General features: G+C 36.6%; 1 protein-coding gene across 1 annotated transcript in view; it reads right to left on the bottom strand.

Moving 5' to 3' along the window:
* The window catches only part of LOC110214783 (formin), a 356,877-nt gene that overhangs the window by 209,367 nt on the left and 130,166 nt on the right, over positions 1-17,344 (bottom strand). The window contains 1 exon segment of the mRNA XM_020995886.2: positions 15,834-15,984. Coding sequence (XP_020851545.2) covers positions 15,834-15,984 — 151 coding nt within the window.

Raw genomic sequence — 17,344 nt, 5'->3', positions numbered from 1 at the left:
TATACATAAAGGGGTGGATATAGTTGACTTTGATGTAATGATAAAAAAAAATCTAATCAAGTGGGTTAAATGGATCCAAGTAAGTGGATTAATCTGATCTTAGAAAATGTACTGAGAAAGGAGGAGGCAGACAAGGGTAAATTACATTACAGGAAAAGACACAAAATCCTATTACAGCAGAGGGAAAGAAGGGGGGTGAGCATTGTTTGAACCTTACTCTCATCAGATTTGGCTCAAGAAGGGAATAACATAATCAGTTAGGTATAGAAATCTAACTTGCCTTATAGGCAGTAGGAGGGAAAAGCGGAAAGAAAAGAGAGGGAAGAAGCAGAAGGGAAAGGGCTAATAGAAGGGAGGAGGGACTGAAGGAGGCAGTGGTCAGAAGCAAAACACTAGTGAAGGGGGAAAGGAAAAAGGAGAAATAAAAGCATAAAGGGGGGAAAAAGGGACAAGAAAAAGACACAGATAGTAATCATAACTGTGAATGTGAATGGGATGAACTCTCCCATAAAATGGAAAAAGATAGCAGAATGGATTAAAAACCATAATCCTACAATATGTTGTTTACAGGAAACACATTTGAAAAAGAGTGACACATACAGGGTAAAGGTAAAAGGCTGGAGCAGAATATATTATGCTTCAGCTGAAGTAAAAAAAGCAGGGGTAGCAATCCTGATCTCAGACAAAGCAAAAGCAAAAATAGATCTAATCAAAAGAGATAAGGAAGGAAACTACATCCTGCTAAAAGGCACCATAGACAATGAGGTAATATCATTACTAAACATATATGCACCAAATGGTATAGCATCCAAATTCTTAGAGAGAAGTTCAGGGAGTTACAGGAAGAAATAGACAGCAAAACTATACTAGTGGGGACCTCAACCTCCCCTCTCTGACTAGATAAATCTAACCACAAAATAAACAAGAAAGAAGTTAAGGAGTGAATAGAACATTAGAAAAGTTAGGTATGACAGACCTCTGGAGAAAACTGAATGGAGGTAGAAAGGAATATACTTTCTCTCAGGGTACATGGCACATACACAAAAATTGACCATGTACTAGGGCATAAAAACCTCACAATCCAATGCAGAAAGGCAGAAATATTAAATGCATCCTTTTCAGATCATGATGCAATAAAAATTATATGTAATAAAGGGCCATGGAAAGATAGACTAAAAATAATTGGAAACTAAATAATCTAATCCTAAAAAATGATTGGGTCAAACGACAAATCATAGAAACAATCAATAATTTCATTCAAGAGAATGACAATAATGAGACAACATACCAAAAAAGCAGTTCTTAGGGGAAGTTTTATATCTCTAAATGCTTACATAAATAAAATAGAAAAAGAGGAGATCAATGAATTGGGCATACAACTAAAAAAACTAGAAAAAGAACAAATTAAAAATCCTCAACTAAACACAAATTAGAAATATTGAAAACCAAAGGAAAAATTAATAAAATTGAAATTAAGAAAACTATTGAACTAATAAATAAAACTAAGAGCTGGTTTTATGAAAAAACAATAAAATAGATAAAACTTTGGTTAATTTAATTAAAAAAAAAAAGAAGAAAACCAAATTACTAGTATCAAGAATGAAAACAGTGAAGCTACCACCAAGGAAGAGGAAATTAAAACAATAATTAGGAATTATTTTGCCCAACTATATGCCAACAAATTTGACAATCTTAGTGAAATGGATACATATTTACAAAAATATAAATTGCCCAGATTAACCAAAGAGGAAGTAAAATACTTAAATAACCCCATCTCAGAAAAAGAAATTGAACAAGCCATTGATGAACTCCCTAGGAAAAAATCTCCAGGGCCAGATGGATTTACATGCGAATTCTATCAAACATTTAAAGAACAATTGATTCCATTAAAACATAGACTATTTGGGAAAATAGGTGAAGAAGGAGTCTTACCAAATTCTTTTTATGATACAAATATGGTGCTGATACCTAAACCAGGAAGAGTCAAAACAGAGAAAGAAAATTATAGACCAATTTCTCTAATGAATATAGATGCAAAAATTTTAAACAAAATACTAGCAAATAGATTACAGCAACTTATCACAAGAATAATACACTATGACCAGGTAGGATTTATACCAGGAATGCAGGGTTGGTTCAATATTAGGAAAACTATCAGCATAATTGAGCATATCACACAACAAAACCAACAGAAACCACATGATCATCTCAATAGATGCAGAAAAAGCTTTTGACAAAATACAACACCCATTCCTATTAAAAACACTAGAAAGCATAGGTATAAATGGAGTCTTCCTTAAAATAATAAATAGCATCTATCTAAAACCTTCAGCAAGCATTATATGTAATGGGGACAACTAGAAGCATTTCCAATAAGATCGGGGTGAAACAAGGATGTCCATTATCACCACTGTTATTCAATATTGTACTGGAAATGCTTAGCTTTAGCAATAAGAGAAGAAAAAGAAATGGAAGGCATTAGAATAGGCAAAGAAGAAACAAAGCTATCACTCTTTGCAGATGACATGATGATATACTTAGAGAATCCTAGAGAATCAAGTAAAAAACTACTTGAAATAATAAACAACTTTAGCAAAGTTGCAGGCTATAAAATAAACCCACATAAATCATCAGCATTTCTATATATTACCAACAAAGCCCAACAGCAAGAGATAGAAAGAGAAATTCCATTTAAACTTACTGTAGACATTATAAAATATTTGGGAGTTTACCTCCCGAAACAAACCCAGGAACTCTATGAACACAATTACAAAACAGTTTTCAGTGGACAGAGCACCAGCCCTGAAGTCAGGAGGACCTGAGTTCAAATCCGGCCTCAGACCAAACACTTGACACTTAACTAGCTGTGTGACCCTGGGCAAGTCATTTGACCCCAATTGCCTAAAAAAAAAAAACAAAAACAAACAAAAAAAACCCCAAACACTTTTCATACAAAGTCAGATCTAAATGGAAAAACATCAGTTGTTCATGGGTAGGCCAAGCTAATATAATAAAAATGACAATTCTACCTAAGCTAATTAACTTATTCAGTGCCATACCAATCAAACCACCAAAAAATTATTTTATAGAGTTAGATAAAATAATAACAAGATTCATTTGGAAGAACAAAAGGTCCAGAATATCAAGGGAACTAATGAAAAGAAATGCAGGGGAAGGTGGCCTAGCAATTCCAGATGTTAAATTGTATTATAAAGCAGCAAGCATCAAAACTGCTTGGTACTGGCTAAGAAATAGAGTGGTGGATCAGTGGAATAGGTTAAATATACAAGACACAGTAGTCAATGACTATAGTAATTATTATTTGATAAACCCAAAGACCCCAGCTTCTGGGATAAGAACCCACTCTCTGAAAAAAAAAACTGCTTGGGAAAACTGGAAAAGAATATGGCAGAAGCAAAGCATAGACCCAAATCTCATACCATATACCAAAATAAAGTCAAAATGGGTTCATGATTTAGGTATAAAGGCTGATACTATAAGCAAACTGGGAGAACAAGGAATAGTTTACCTATCAGATCTATGGAGAACAGAAGAATTCATGACTAAACAAGAGATAGAGAGCATTATGAAAAGCAAAATGGATAATTTTGATTACATTAAATTGAAGAGTTTTTGCACAAACAAAACCAATGCAACCAAAATTAGAAGGAAGGTAGAAAATTGGGAAAGAATTTTTACAACCAGTCTTTCTGATAAGAGCCTCATTTCTAAAATATATAGAGAATTCAGTCAAATTTATAAGAATACAAGCCATTCCCCAATTGATAAATGGTCAAAGGATATGAACAGACAGTTCTCAGATGAAGAAATTAAAGCCATCTATAGTCATATAAAAAAATGCTCTAAATCATAATTGATTAGAGAAATGCAAATCAGAACAACTCTGAGGTACCATATCACACCTATCAGATTGACCAACATGACAAAATAGGAAAATGATAAATGTTGGAGAAAATGTGGGAAAATTGGAACACTAATACATTGTTGGTGGAGTTGTGAAATGATCCAACCATTTTGGAGAAAAATTTGGAACTATGCCCAAAATAAAATGTGCATACCGTTTGACCCAGCAATAGCACTTCTAGGGCTATATCCCAAAGAGATCATACAAATGGGAAGAGGATCCACATGTACAAAAATATTCATAGCAGCTCTTTTTATGGTGGCAAAGAATTGGAAATTGAGAGGATGCCTATCAGTTGGGGAATGGCTGAGCAAGTCGTGGCATATGAATGTAATGGAATACTATTGTGCTATAAGAAATGATGAACAGGTTGACTTCAGAAAAACCTTGAAAGACTTGCATGAACTGATGCTGAGTGAAATGATAAGAACCAAAAGAACATGGTACACAATAACAGCCACGTTGTACAATGACTAATATTGATAAACTTGACCCTTCCCAGCAATACAAGGATCTAAGATATCTCCAGAGGCCTCATGATGGAAAATGCTATCCACATCCAAAGAAATAACTATGAAAGTTGAATTGCTATTTTTTTTCTCTTCTGTTGAGTTTTGTTTCCTCTTTCTGATAGTTCCTCCTATTGGTTTTAATTTTTACTTACAACATCACTAATGTGAAAATGTTTAATAGGAATGTAAACATATAGCCTATATCAGATTGTGTGCTGTCTTGGAGAGGGTGGTGGGGAGGAAGGGGGAGAAAAATTTTAAACTCAAAAGCATATGGAAGTGATTATTGATAAATCAAAATAAATTAATAAAAATTTAAAAATATCATGACAGGATCTTATTATATGTATAACATTTAACATCATGACAGTGAAAAGAACAATGAACCTGACCTGGGAGAATTGGATTTGAATCTTGGTTCTGTAACTTTACTAGCATGTGACCATAAGCATGAGCCTCAGTAAAGGCATAAGACGGAGACTACTGATCTCACACAGTTTATAAAATTTAGGACTAAAAGGGACTTTAGAATCATAGTTTGCAAATGAAGAAAATGAGGCACAGAGGTAAATCAAGATTTTAACTCTGGTCTTTCAACTCCCAAATTCAGTATATTTCATGATACTTGGCTATGAGGAAGAGGTGCTTGGTAAATCGGTAACTAGGTGGCGCAGTGGATAGAGTGTTAGACCTGGAGTCAGGAAGACCTGAGTTCAAATGTGAACAACTCACTTAATCCTATTTGCCTTAGTTTCCTCATCTCTAAAACGAGCTGGAGAAGGAAATGGCAAACCACTCCAGTATCTTTGCCAAGAAAACCCCAAACGCAGTTACAAATGGTCGGACACGAATGAACAGCAAGCAACAACAAACCCAAGAGTGTAATATACCTAAGTGTACCATCATCACTATTATCCTTCCACTAAGTTATCTTTCGATGCCTCACTATGATATAAAAGAGGAATAATAACGATGAAACTCAAAATTCTCAAAGGCTATTCCAAGTGAAGAGGAAGCACTTAGATCCTATACAAAATTGGGAAGGTTTTAAGAATGGATTCAGAGATGGACTCACACATCTATCAGCTAAGGACTAATCTAGCCAACGTTAGGGAGGCTTGGGTGATTATAAAATGTTAGACACTGTCTGATGAATATTTTCTGTCCCAGCTACTCACAAAGATTGTCTACTAAGGAAAAGAGGAGTTGTGATTTGTTCCAGTGAAGGGACTATTAAGAACATTGTCTCTGGATTCTGTGGACCTGCGTTAAAAGCCCACTTCACATTTTTACTAATTATGTGTTCTTAAGCCACTCGCTTAACATCTTACCTTCAGTTTCCCCATCTGTAAAATGGGCAATATGTTTTAGGTCCTTTCTAGTTTTAGATCTGTGATCTCCATTATCCTACTAAAAGATCATTATGTCTTGGATCTGATGAAAGTAAAACCTTTGCAGTAGGTGCAAAGCTCCAGTGTAATTCAAGGTGTGTCCTATGTTAATGTGCCTTTTATCTTGATATAAAAGCTAAGTATGAGATTCGATTTTTTAAAATGATGATCAAATTTACCTATACCACTAAGAATTTGATGTTACAATATTGATTTTTACCAAAGTATTCAGAATATTTCTCTGTGTAATATACGCTCTAGATGTAAAATTGTCTATTAGCTTTGTTTTTGTTTTTTGGTCTGTAACTATGGTTTTTGTCAATGCAGGGAATAATTCCCAGTAAAGAAATTCCTATCAATGCAGGTCTGCAACTATTTTGCAATTTATAAATTGTCTGAGAGAATTGCCTGATACCCGGATAGGTCATTCAACTAGCACTCCTTTAGTTTTAAGCTTTAGGAGCTTAAAACTCTACTGAGATTTTTGGGATGTCCTACATGTGTTAGGCTAGGACTAGTCCCTAGTCCTTCCTTACTCCAAGGCCAGCTGTCAGTTTACAATGCCATACAGAGCCAACATATTTAAATCTTGCTTTGTATATAGTTAAAAACATTTAGTGTTTAGAACAAACATCTGGCTACTTCTAAGAATGTATGAAAAGGTAATTGTGTATCTTTATCTTTGACTCAGTCTTAGCCAAACAGAGATATTTCTGATTTTCTTTCTTATGTGGGTTACACAAATAAATGCAAGGATCTATGGCCATTTAGTCATCTGCTATTTTATTTAGAGCTCTCTATGTGCCCACCACTATGCTAAGTTTTGTAAATTACTGGAATTTTTTTTTATTTATGTGAATGTACATGTGAACATAATGAAGCAGGTGTGTGCATGTGCATGTGCACCTGCGTTGTGGAGACAGTTGTGTCTGTGTCAGTATTTGCTATGGTGAAGTATTTGTGTGTGCTTGTGAGATGTCCACGTGCACATCCACGTCTTTACCTATGAATAGGTACAGAAACCATTACAGCTGACAGTAAGCCCCCAAGTTACTAAGTATCTTTATTGGGATTTGGAGCTCAGAGATGACTATTACCAGATTTTATTCCTATCATATTCTCCAACCCATCTGGCTGAGAAATAGAGGCTATGGTTGTCTCTGTCACTGGAGAAGTCTCTGGCATAGTGAGTCATCATCCTCCCATCTGGATGGCTCCAGCCCATGGCACGTCGATGGAAATAGGCCTAGTCTGGAAAGCTATAAATATAGGTAGCCTGTCTAGGGAGAGAGACAGGCAAGACTTCAAAATTTTCCTAATATGTATACTGAACCAGGAGGTGGCAAACTTGAGGGTTGCAAGGCAGGAGCCAAGGAAATAGGAAATATCATTAGGAGAGACATAATTTATTCAATACTCATAAATTAAATAAGCCTATTCCCTACTATTATGATGACCAGATTATCACACACACACACACACACCCATCCCCCCCCCCCCAAGAGATTGGGAAACTGAAGAAAAAAGCAGGAAAACTCCAGTCATTCAAGGAAAGACAAGGTCTATCTCATATGGACTTTTTAACAGCCATTGTTCATTCAACCCTCTAGGACTGAATTGCTTAATAACTTGTCTCCTAGCTTGGTCCAACTGGCTGGGGTGCAGATACGTTAGTAATGTGGTCCGATGCCTGGGCTCAGAGTCAATAATACAGGTACTTAATAGGTCTGGGTAGGCTGTTAAAGAGCTGTCACTCCTTTCTAGAGGACTCTTCTCTGGTGTTATTGGAACAGAGAAAGCCTATCTGTCTATACATTCTAAGGTGCCCTCTTGTGGTTTTAGGGAAGTAGGGAGTATCCTAATTAAAGCTGCCTCTGCCTCGGGTACCAATGTGGTTATATTACTGCGGGACAGCCAGCAAAAGACTCAGGACTAGCAACACTTATGCTCAAATAGCATCAGTTTGAAGGAGTCTTGACAAGTTCTGACAACTAATTTTAAATATGAATAAATAAAAACACAGATCAGCCCGTTAAGGTATTTGTGGCCGGGTAAAAGAAAACTGAATGGTTTCTGTCTTTTGTTTTAAACTGGATCCTCAAAGGCTGGCCATAGAGTCCAGGGAGAAATCTGTAAACTGGAACAAGGTGTGGCAGCTCCTCATTATAGAAGGATCATTAAAGGAATAAACTTGGAAAATGATTAAGCGATGTCGTCGATTAGGGTACTGTGTGAACAATATATATGACATAGATGTCTGCCCTGTAAGTTAACATTGCTCAGTTTTACGGTTACAAACCATAACCTTAAGGCATGCTATCAGGTGGGATGAGGGGAGAGGGAAGAAGTCACATTGACTATCAGAAAGAAGTTGAAGTAAAAATAAAAAGCCATAGTTCATGTTGCAATTTTCTAACATTTTCATGAGACTATTCTTGGTTTGAATACACCTTTTGTGGACATTAACAATAACTGGGAAATTTGGAACTGGGAAAATTAGAAAATTAGAAAAAAATGAGAAAACTTTGGCAAAATTTAGGTTCATACTAACATCTTGCATCATATACCAAAATAAGTTCAAAATAGATAAAATTGCTAAATATAAAAGGCCACATCATTTTTTTAATTGAGGAATGGAATATGACTAGGAAGAAAATTTTTAACCAAACAAGGGATAAAGTGATGATAAAAAACTTACAGAATCCTAGAGCTAGAAAGAAGCTTAGAAATCATTCAGTCCAGCCCCCTCATTTCACAGATGTGGAAACTGAGGCCCATGGATGTAAAGCAAGTCTCCCAAGGTCACATAGGTAGTAAATAGAAAAACTGGAATTCATATTCCTGGGTTGGTTACAATTAACAAAAAACAAACAAACAAACAAACAAAAAAACTTTTCATTAAAAAAAAGAGCCAGGGATTTCGATCCTTAATCTACTTAATCAACCAATCATCACTTAAGCGCCTATTGTGTGCTAAACATTGTTCTAGATGTTTGGGATATAAATGCAAACTGAATATGAGTTCTATATGCAATATGCTAATTCCTAGTCTACTATACATGCTCAGAGATTATATAGGCTACATACATTAATGACAGCTAGGAGGTGCAGTAGATAGAGCACTGGGCCTGGACTCAGGAAGATGAGTTTTCCTGAGCTCAAATCTAGCCTCAGACACGTAAAAGTATGACCCTGGGCAAGTCGCTTAACTCTGTTTGCCTCAGTTTCCTCATCTGTAAAATGAGCAAAGGAAATGGCAAACCACTCCAGTACCTTTCCCAAGAAAGCCCCAAATGAGGTTGTGAAGAGTTGGACATGACTGAAAACTCCTAATAAACAATATACACACTAACAATTAGGGTAATCAAAAAACGCCTCTTGAAAGAAGTTCATGAGATGAGCCTAAGAAGAGAGTTAGGGGTTTCAAAAACTTAGGTGAGAAGGAAGAATATTCTGGGCATGGGGGTCAGTCTTTGCAGCATAGTAGAGACAGGAAATAGAATGCTGTGTATGGGGAAGAGAAAGGAGGAAAGTTTGCATGTAATATGTAATCAACCAGAAGAAATAGGCTAAAGTCAAGTTAGGAAGGGCTTATATACCGATATAAATATGGCTACAAGTCCTTAAGTCAAAGGAGTTTTTATTTTATCTTAATGACAACATGGAGCCACAGAAGTTTCTTTAGCAGGGGAGTGATGTGCTTCAGATCATATTTGCTTCAAATCAGCTCTGTGTGTGTGTGTGTGTGTGTGTGTGTGTGTGAGAGAGAGAGAGAGAGAGAGAGAGAGAGAGAGAGAGAGAGAGAGAGAGAGAGAGAGAGAGAGAGAGAGAGAGAGAGAGTTCAGGTAAGAGGTTAACATCAGTGATGTGGCTGTTGGAATGCTGGAAATAAACAGTAAGAGGCAGTAGGGCTTTTTCTTTTAAACTTTTCTGGCTTGAATTCGGCAGTGAATTTCTCAGATTTGCTTAAAACTTTGTAAACTGAAAATCTCAATGCTTAAAGTAAGCCATAAAAGTTTACTGAAGACCGAGAGCACCCAGCACTGTTTTGCAGAACCAGAGTGATGAGACAGAGACATTCAGCAGAAATGGGAGGTACCTTGGAAAGAACAGTACCTCCTGGAGTCAAAAGACCTGGGTTCAAACATCCCTCTGATGCAAACTACCTGTGTGCCTTTGGGCAAATCACAAGTCCTGCAGGCCTCAGTTTCCTGTCTCCATAAGAGGACTAGACTAGATGATCTTTGAGGTCCCTTCAAGCTTAAGATTTAGGCTTTTCTACTAGTCTACTTTTTGGGGTCCAAATTAGGTTCCCTGAGAATTTTCTTAGGTACCTTTTCCAAAGTTCTTCCTTCAAATTCATTATGCTTGACTGTTGTTCCTAGGAACTGGGTATGAAGCTTTCTTTGAGAGTGGTAGTGATATTGAGGAGGATAAATGTATCTGCATCTTCTACATGCAACTTATGTATATACATATAAGGCAAGAATTATGTCACCTCTTCCTTGGGTACTTGGCTAGCACTAAGTGAATCAACAAGCTTAGCCAACAGCAGTCATTCCAGTGATCTGATTTCTAGGCAAGTCAAATTGACTGAATTCCTATCAACAACCATTTATTAACTGCCTACTCTGTGCGACCTTGGTGCTAGGCCTAGGGATACAAAAAAAAAGAAAAAGAAAAAGAAAATCTCTGCCTCAAAGGAGCTAAAGACCTAGAGGTTAACAATTCTCAAAATTCAAAAGGTTTGGTCCATTTACAGGTGTGCTGGGTCCCATCCCTCCCCCCCCCAAACAAAACTATGGAACACACACTTACAGAGATCTTTTAACCACAAGGTAAGTGATACCCCCACAGGGCAGAAAGATCAAGCAGCTTTAAGGAAAGTAGAGGGCTTGAGGTTTGTTTTGTTTTGAAACCGACAGATTACTTAAGCACTCTTTAAGTACAAATAGCTCTAGTTTAAAGCCCTTAGTTAAATAAGCAAACCATTAAGAGATAAGAGATGGCCAAACTAGGCCAATAGCTTTTAACTTGGGAGTTTTACCTTGGGAGTAAAAACGGGTATTTCATTTATTCACTGAACATTAAGGAGCTTTATAGTTACACAGCACTGCATTAGGTAGGTAGGCCCTGTAGGGATACCAAAATAGAAAAGAACAATCTAAAAGGGACAAAGAGCGAATGGGAGCATTAGTCACAGCTTCCTAGAAGCTTCTGTTGTTGGAACAGACCTCTGGGAGTACCAACTCTCTCATTTTACCCAAGAGAGAAATCAGGTCCAGAGAAATTAACTGACTTGCTAAAGGTCACACAGCTAATGAGAACGTTAAGTATAAGGAAGATTTATGGAAGGAGGAGATGAAGAATCCACAAAGGATGAGAAGGCTGAGACAGATTGCTATCTCAGTCAACAAAGCATACAATGTGCACCCACATCACACATCAGGGAGTTCCTCCATAGTATTTAAAAACTATAAAGGATAAATAAAGGAGTGAATAAGTGTGGGTTTGATTAGTGTGTAGAGAAGGAAAACTTCCTAGAGAAGGCGAGTATTGATCCCTGCTTTGGAATGAAAAGACTATTACTACCCCAACAGGCAAGAAACACCTTTTAAGCTATTCAAATAGATCAGATAGATCAGCTATATACAGGAAGACATGAGTAGATTCCCCCTTTTATGTAGATTCAACCAGCGCCTATCATGTAATTATACTTCTAGCATTGTTCTTTTATCAGAAAATTCTATTTTTTCCATTAAGTGTATGATTTGGAAATATTTGCCATGATTCTTCTTAAAGTCAAGAGCAAAAGTCTTCCTATGAAAATATAATTCTAGTTTCACAGCATGTCATAAAAGAGGCAGCTAGATGGCTCAGTGGATAAAGCACTGGGCCTGGAGTCAAGTAGATCTGAGTTCAAATTTGACCTCAGATCTTTACTAGCTGTGTGACCCTGGGCAGTCATTTAACCTCTGTTTGTCTTAGTCCACTGGAGAAGGGAATGGCAAACCACTCCGGTGTCTTGATGCCAAGAAAACTCCTTGGACAGTATTAGCATGATATGGTCCACGGGGATAATGAAGAGTCGGAGATGCCTGAACAAACACATGTCATATAACAGCTCACATTAATATTTTAGTTTAAGGTTGGCACAGTGTTTTACATATATTATTTTATTTGACACAACAAGTCTGGGAGGTAGATGCTATTATCTATATTTTACAGATGAGGAAATGGAGGCAAAGGTTAAGTGACTGGCTCAAGGTAACACAGTTGGTAAGTATCTGGGGCAGGATTTGAACTCAGGTCTTCCTAACTCCAAACCCAGAGCTCTATCCACTACACCACCTAGTCATCAAATGAAAGTCAAAAATACAGAAGCACCTTATTCAGTGCCAAATGCACTGACTCAGGACCTGGGTTTAAATCCTACTTCTAATAATTACTACGTGACCTTAGGGAAGTTATTGAAACTCCTTAAGGTTCAATTTTCCTGGCACAGTGCATACAGTGCTCTAGTTTAAGTCAGAAAGACCTGAATTCAAATCCAGCCCCAGATACTTTCTGGAAAAGTTACCTAATCTCTGTATACCTCGGTTTCCTCATCTGTAAAATGGAGATAATAATAGCATCTACCTCCCAGGGTTGTTGTGAAGATAAAATGAGATAATTTTTGTAAAGTGCTTTGTAAACCCTAAAGCACTCTATAAATATTAATTATCATCATAAATTGTTATACCCAGAAATTAGCGAGTTGACCACCCAAGCTAATTTTAAATTGTGGACTTTATTAGCGCGCGGCTGCCAGGGATATTCACATCCAAATCAAGCAGCAGCCATCAGGGGTTGAGCTAGGGTTTATATAGGGAGTATACAGCACAGGGAGGGGGATGGATCTTTGAAGTCTGGCAAGAGGAAGAGGTTTTTTGGGGGCTGGTCAAGGACATCCTTCTCCCTCTGTGTAGATATGATAATGCTGTGCAAACTTTCTCACAATGGAGGCTTCCAGAGATATGATCTGAGGGCTGTGGCCTGAGCAGCCAGATAAGGGTCTTGCTAAGGAATCTGGAGGTTTCCAGACATATGATCTGAGGGCTGGAGCCTGAGCAGCCAGATAAGGGTCTTGCTAAGGAATTTGGAGTTTTCCATGGCCTAAAGGGCTCTACTACCTAAATGGTAAAATAATGTTCTGCATTACATAAATCATCAATAAAATGAGAAGTCTAGACTCAGTGGTCTTTGAGGTTCCCTCCAATACAAGATCTATCTATAAGCCTATGATTTGTTTAGCAAAAAACTGAAATCATGGTAAAGTTTTTCAGTTGTCACATTACTGTACTTGAGGTACACTTATACTTTAAACAAATACCATGCTCCCTTTTCAATTGCTTTTTTTTTTAAGGCTGCAGATACAGCATCACTACTAATAATAAACATTTTCAAAGATAGCACTTTTAAGGTACTGCAAAATTATATACTTTATAATATTAATTTCATATGATGCTCAGTAGGGATGATATACATGTATTATTATCCTCATTTTACAGATAAGGAAACGTAACTATAAGAGAAATCAAGTAATTTATCTATACTTAAACAGTTATAAAGTACTGGACCTACTATTTCCGTCCTGCTGGGGTTGATTCCATCCCTAAGACAGCCTAGTTTACTTTGCTGTCTCTCAGACTCCACTGAATGATAAAGGGGAAATGATGACCTAAGATGATAATATAACAATTATCATAATACCATTTTACACTGTATACTCTTTAAAGCATTTTCATATGTATTATTTCACTAATCCTCTGAAAGGTCTTAATGACACAAAGTGAAATAGGCAGAAGAAATAGAACTGTTTATATGATCAGAGCAATATTGTAAAGAAAAACAACTTTGAAAGATTAAAGATATTTCATCAGTAAAACGACCAATCTTTACCTCATAGGATCAAGTGAAGAAGTTTGTCATCTACCTCCTGAGAGAGACATAATAGTCTTGAGGTGCAGAATGAGACATACATTTTCAGACATGGCCAATGTGTGGATTTATTTTGCTTAATTATGCATATTTATTATAAGGATTCTGTTTCCCCTTTTTGTTTTGTTTTTGTTTCAGGTGAAGGAGGAACAGAATTAAGGTAACACTGTATAGGAAGAAGAAAGGAAGAAAGGAAGGAAGGAAGGAAGGACTTGAATCTTGCTGGAATAGACCTCAGGAAATACCTAGTCCAACTTCTCATTTTACACAAGAGGGAAATCAGTCACACACTCACACACACACGCGCGCACACACACACGTATACATACATACACACACATATAACTATATATATATTATTTATTTCTAATGCATAGAAGTGAAGGAAACATAAGCAGGACATCTTTGAAAGTAACATGTTGAAAGTTATTTTAAAATCAGAAGAAAATGCAATCTGGGTATAACAGAAATTCATGGTTTCATGTACAATTCTCATTATCTGCTCTACTTTGTTAATTGTATTTTTTTAAGTTCAAAATCAAGAAGAGCCATTAAGACTACAAGAGAAGAAATGGATGAGACCAGAATCTTCCAACTGCAGTTCAGTGAGTCTCACTTTGATTCTTAGTAAAATTCTGGGATGGTTCATGAAAAAGATAATGAAGAAAGTGGTGTTTATAAAGAGCCAGTACAGCTTCATCAAGCACAGGTGATGATGCCAAAATAAATTTCCTTTTTTTGGACAGTTAGATCAACTGAATGTTGAGATACGGTTTACCTAGATTTTAGCAGAACATTGATAAAGTATCCCATGTTAATCTTGTGGAAAGGTTGGCAAGAAAAGGACAAGCTGGTAATATAATTAAGATAGTTTTGGAACTGGTTGAATGGCTAAAGTCAAAGAGTTGAACTTAATGGTTCTCTATCAAGTTGGTTAAGAGGTCTCCTGTGAGTCCCCTGGGCTCTGTACTTGACCCAGCTTGGTTGTTTAACATTTTTTATCTAAAACTTGAATAAAAGGCTAGATGGCACACACCAAATTGTCAGAAGTTGGTGTGTGTGTGTGTGTTTTGGAGGCGGAGGGTGGTGGTGGAAAAAGTTAGCCCAACAAATTCAGCTGTCTTCAAATGTTTGAATGACTGTCCTTGAAAAAGGGATTAAACCCGCTCGGTTTGGTCCTGGGGGCAGAACCAACCAGGAACAACAGGGGCAAGCTTCAGAAAAGGCAAGCTGAGACTTTACTTCAGACAAAATTCCTAACAACTTGAACTATCCCAAAGTCATGCAGGAGGTCTTGAGAGGTGGTGGGTGACTGTTAAGGTCCCTTCCATTTCTGAAGTTCTCTGAGATAGACAAGCCAGGTATTATCATTATTATTATTATTATTATTATTATTATTATTATTATTATTATTATTATTATTATTATTACAGATGAAGAAACTGAGGTCTATATAGTAAAAGTAATTTGTTTAAACAAAATCACATGGGAAAGGGAGAAATTGAATCATATCCATTGACTCTTCTACACATACCACCACGGCTTTTATCAAATTTCTTAAACAACAAAGCTATCAAAACCTTCAATTTCTTTGTTGTTTAATAAAAAATGTAATACTGATCAGGAAGTGGGAAAGGGGAAGAAGGAGGAAAGCAGGGAAAGGGAGAGGGAGAAGGAATGAGAGAGGAGAATACTATTTTCTTCAGGCTTGTGCTTTTATTAAATTTAAATGCATTTTTGAAGAAATAAAGAAATCATGCATGCTGACGCAAAACTAGTAGACCTAGATTATAAGCTCAGGTAAAATACTCTGTAAAACTGCACCAAAGTTCATAGACCCTCTGAATACAATCGCAGGAATCAAGTTCTCACTCTCACTACTTTAATTTTAAGACTCCCTTCTTTCCTTCTATGACTTAAAAATTTCTCTTATATTACCAGAAAAGATAGGTAAGCAAATCAGCATATAGTGAATTCTCATATTTGAGGAGGAATACAATGATTATTACTATAATTATTCAGTACCTTTTTGACCTTGGTTTTCTTCTCATAGGATTCTGACAAAGGCTTTTTCTTTTGTTGAATGGTGTCTTTGGAGAATAAATACTCAAATTCACTTGGGTCTTGAATATCAGGTTCTTCTAAGGAATCCCATAGGGTTGGTGTACTACTTTGGCTTAAAAAGAAAAAAGCAAGTGAAATAGTGAATTGAAATCAAAGAGACTACGAAACAATGAGATTTTTTTCTAATTTTTTTTTAAACAAATAACCCTTGCAAGAGTTTGGGAATATGTTGTTTTTCACGTTCCAATAGACTAGCTTAGAGGAAGGTCAAAAGGTATAACAGAATATTGAACAGGTATTAAAGCAAATATACATCCTAAAAGTTGGATGGTTTTTGAAAGCAGCCAAAATGATGAATTTGGCAAAGTCCAATAAAAAAGATGACTGAGGATTCAGACATCAGATTGGTGAGGTCAAATAAGCAAGCCTCCACACTTCCTGCCCTTCATTTCTAGGATGGCTTGAAAGCTACCATTTAAAAATTTAAGAAAAATAAATAAAAGAAAAATTTTGCCAAGTACACTCTTAGAAAATCAAAGGTATAGTCAGGATAGAGTCTCTAATTAAAAATTTGCCCCCAGTAGATTCTTCTTACTCTGATATCAAAATTGGCTTTTAATAATGGCTCAGTTTTATTTGAGACAGATACAGGCAGTTTTCAGCCTCCACATGTGTAGCTGGAGATGCTTATACCCACCTAAGGTGAACTACTCTAGAACACCAGTTGACAAATGATCCTTATTTCAGTCTGGGCAATACCCACCCCAAGTCCCTGATGCATTTGCCTCTTCCCTTTTCTCCACCAACTCTTTCTCTTACTATCAGAACCCTTGTTATTCCTGCCACTGCAATCATGGAAGAGAAAAAGAAAAGTAAATTTTAGGGGACCTATGGATTCAAAAGTGAAAAAAAAAAAAAGAAACTTAGATAAGCAAAAACCATTTAGGGTAGCTGATTGTAGGGACAGATTCCTAGAAATTCATGGTCTGACTCAAGACGATAGTGCCCTCTGCCTTAAACTATCTTCCTCCAGCATCCTAATGTTGTTTGTTGCTACTGTTTTACTACAAGCTTATGAAGTCCTTTAATTAGAAATTCATTTGGATTTGATATAACAATAACAACTAGTATTTGTATAATGTTTTAAGATTTAGAAAATACTTTACAAACACTATCTTATCTTTCCTCACAACAGTCTTGTGAGGTAGAAGCTATTCCAGTTTTACGTATGAGGGAAACTGAGGCAGTCAGTCACTGTCAATGACTTGCCCAGGGTCTTCCTGACTCCAGGTCCAGTGCTTTTTCAGTAGCCATTGCTGCTCCTGGTTGCCAACTAAAGCTTCATATACCACTCAAGAGCATTCAACAGCTATTACTTCACAAACTTAAATAAAGTAGTTTAATCAGATTACTTTTTTCTAACACTCAGCTGAAATCATCTGTACAGTGGGAGTTTCCATCAAGGGGAGGTA

Source organism: Phascolarctos cinereus, unplaced genomic scaffold (genome assembly GCF_003287225.1).
Source record: "Phascolarctos cinereus isolate Bilbo 61053 unplaced genomic scaffold, phaCin_HiC Scaffold_3;HRSCAF=262, whole genome shotgun sequence".
Classification (NCBI taxonomy): Eukaryota; Metazoa; Chordata; class Mammalia; order Diprotodontia; family Phascolarctidae; genus Phascolarctos; species Phascolarctos cinereus.
The sequence above is the reverse complement of the archived record's forward strand: the minus strand, read 5'-3'. Positions and strand labels throughout refer to the sequence as shown.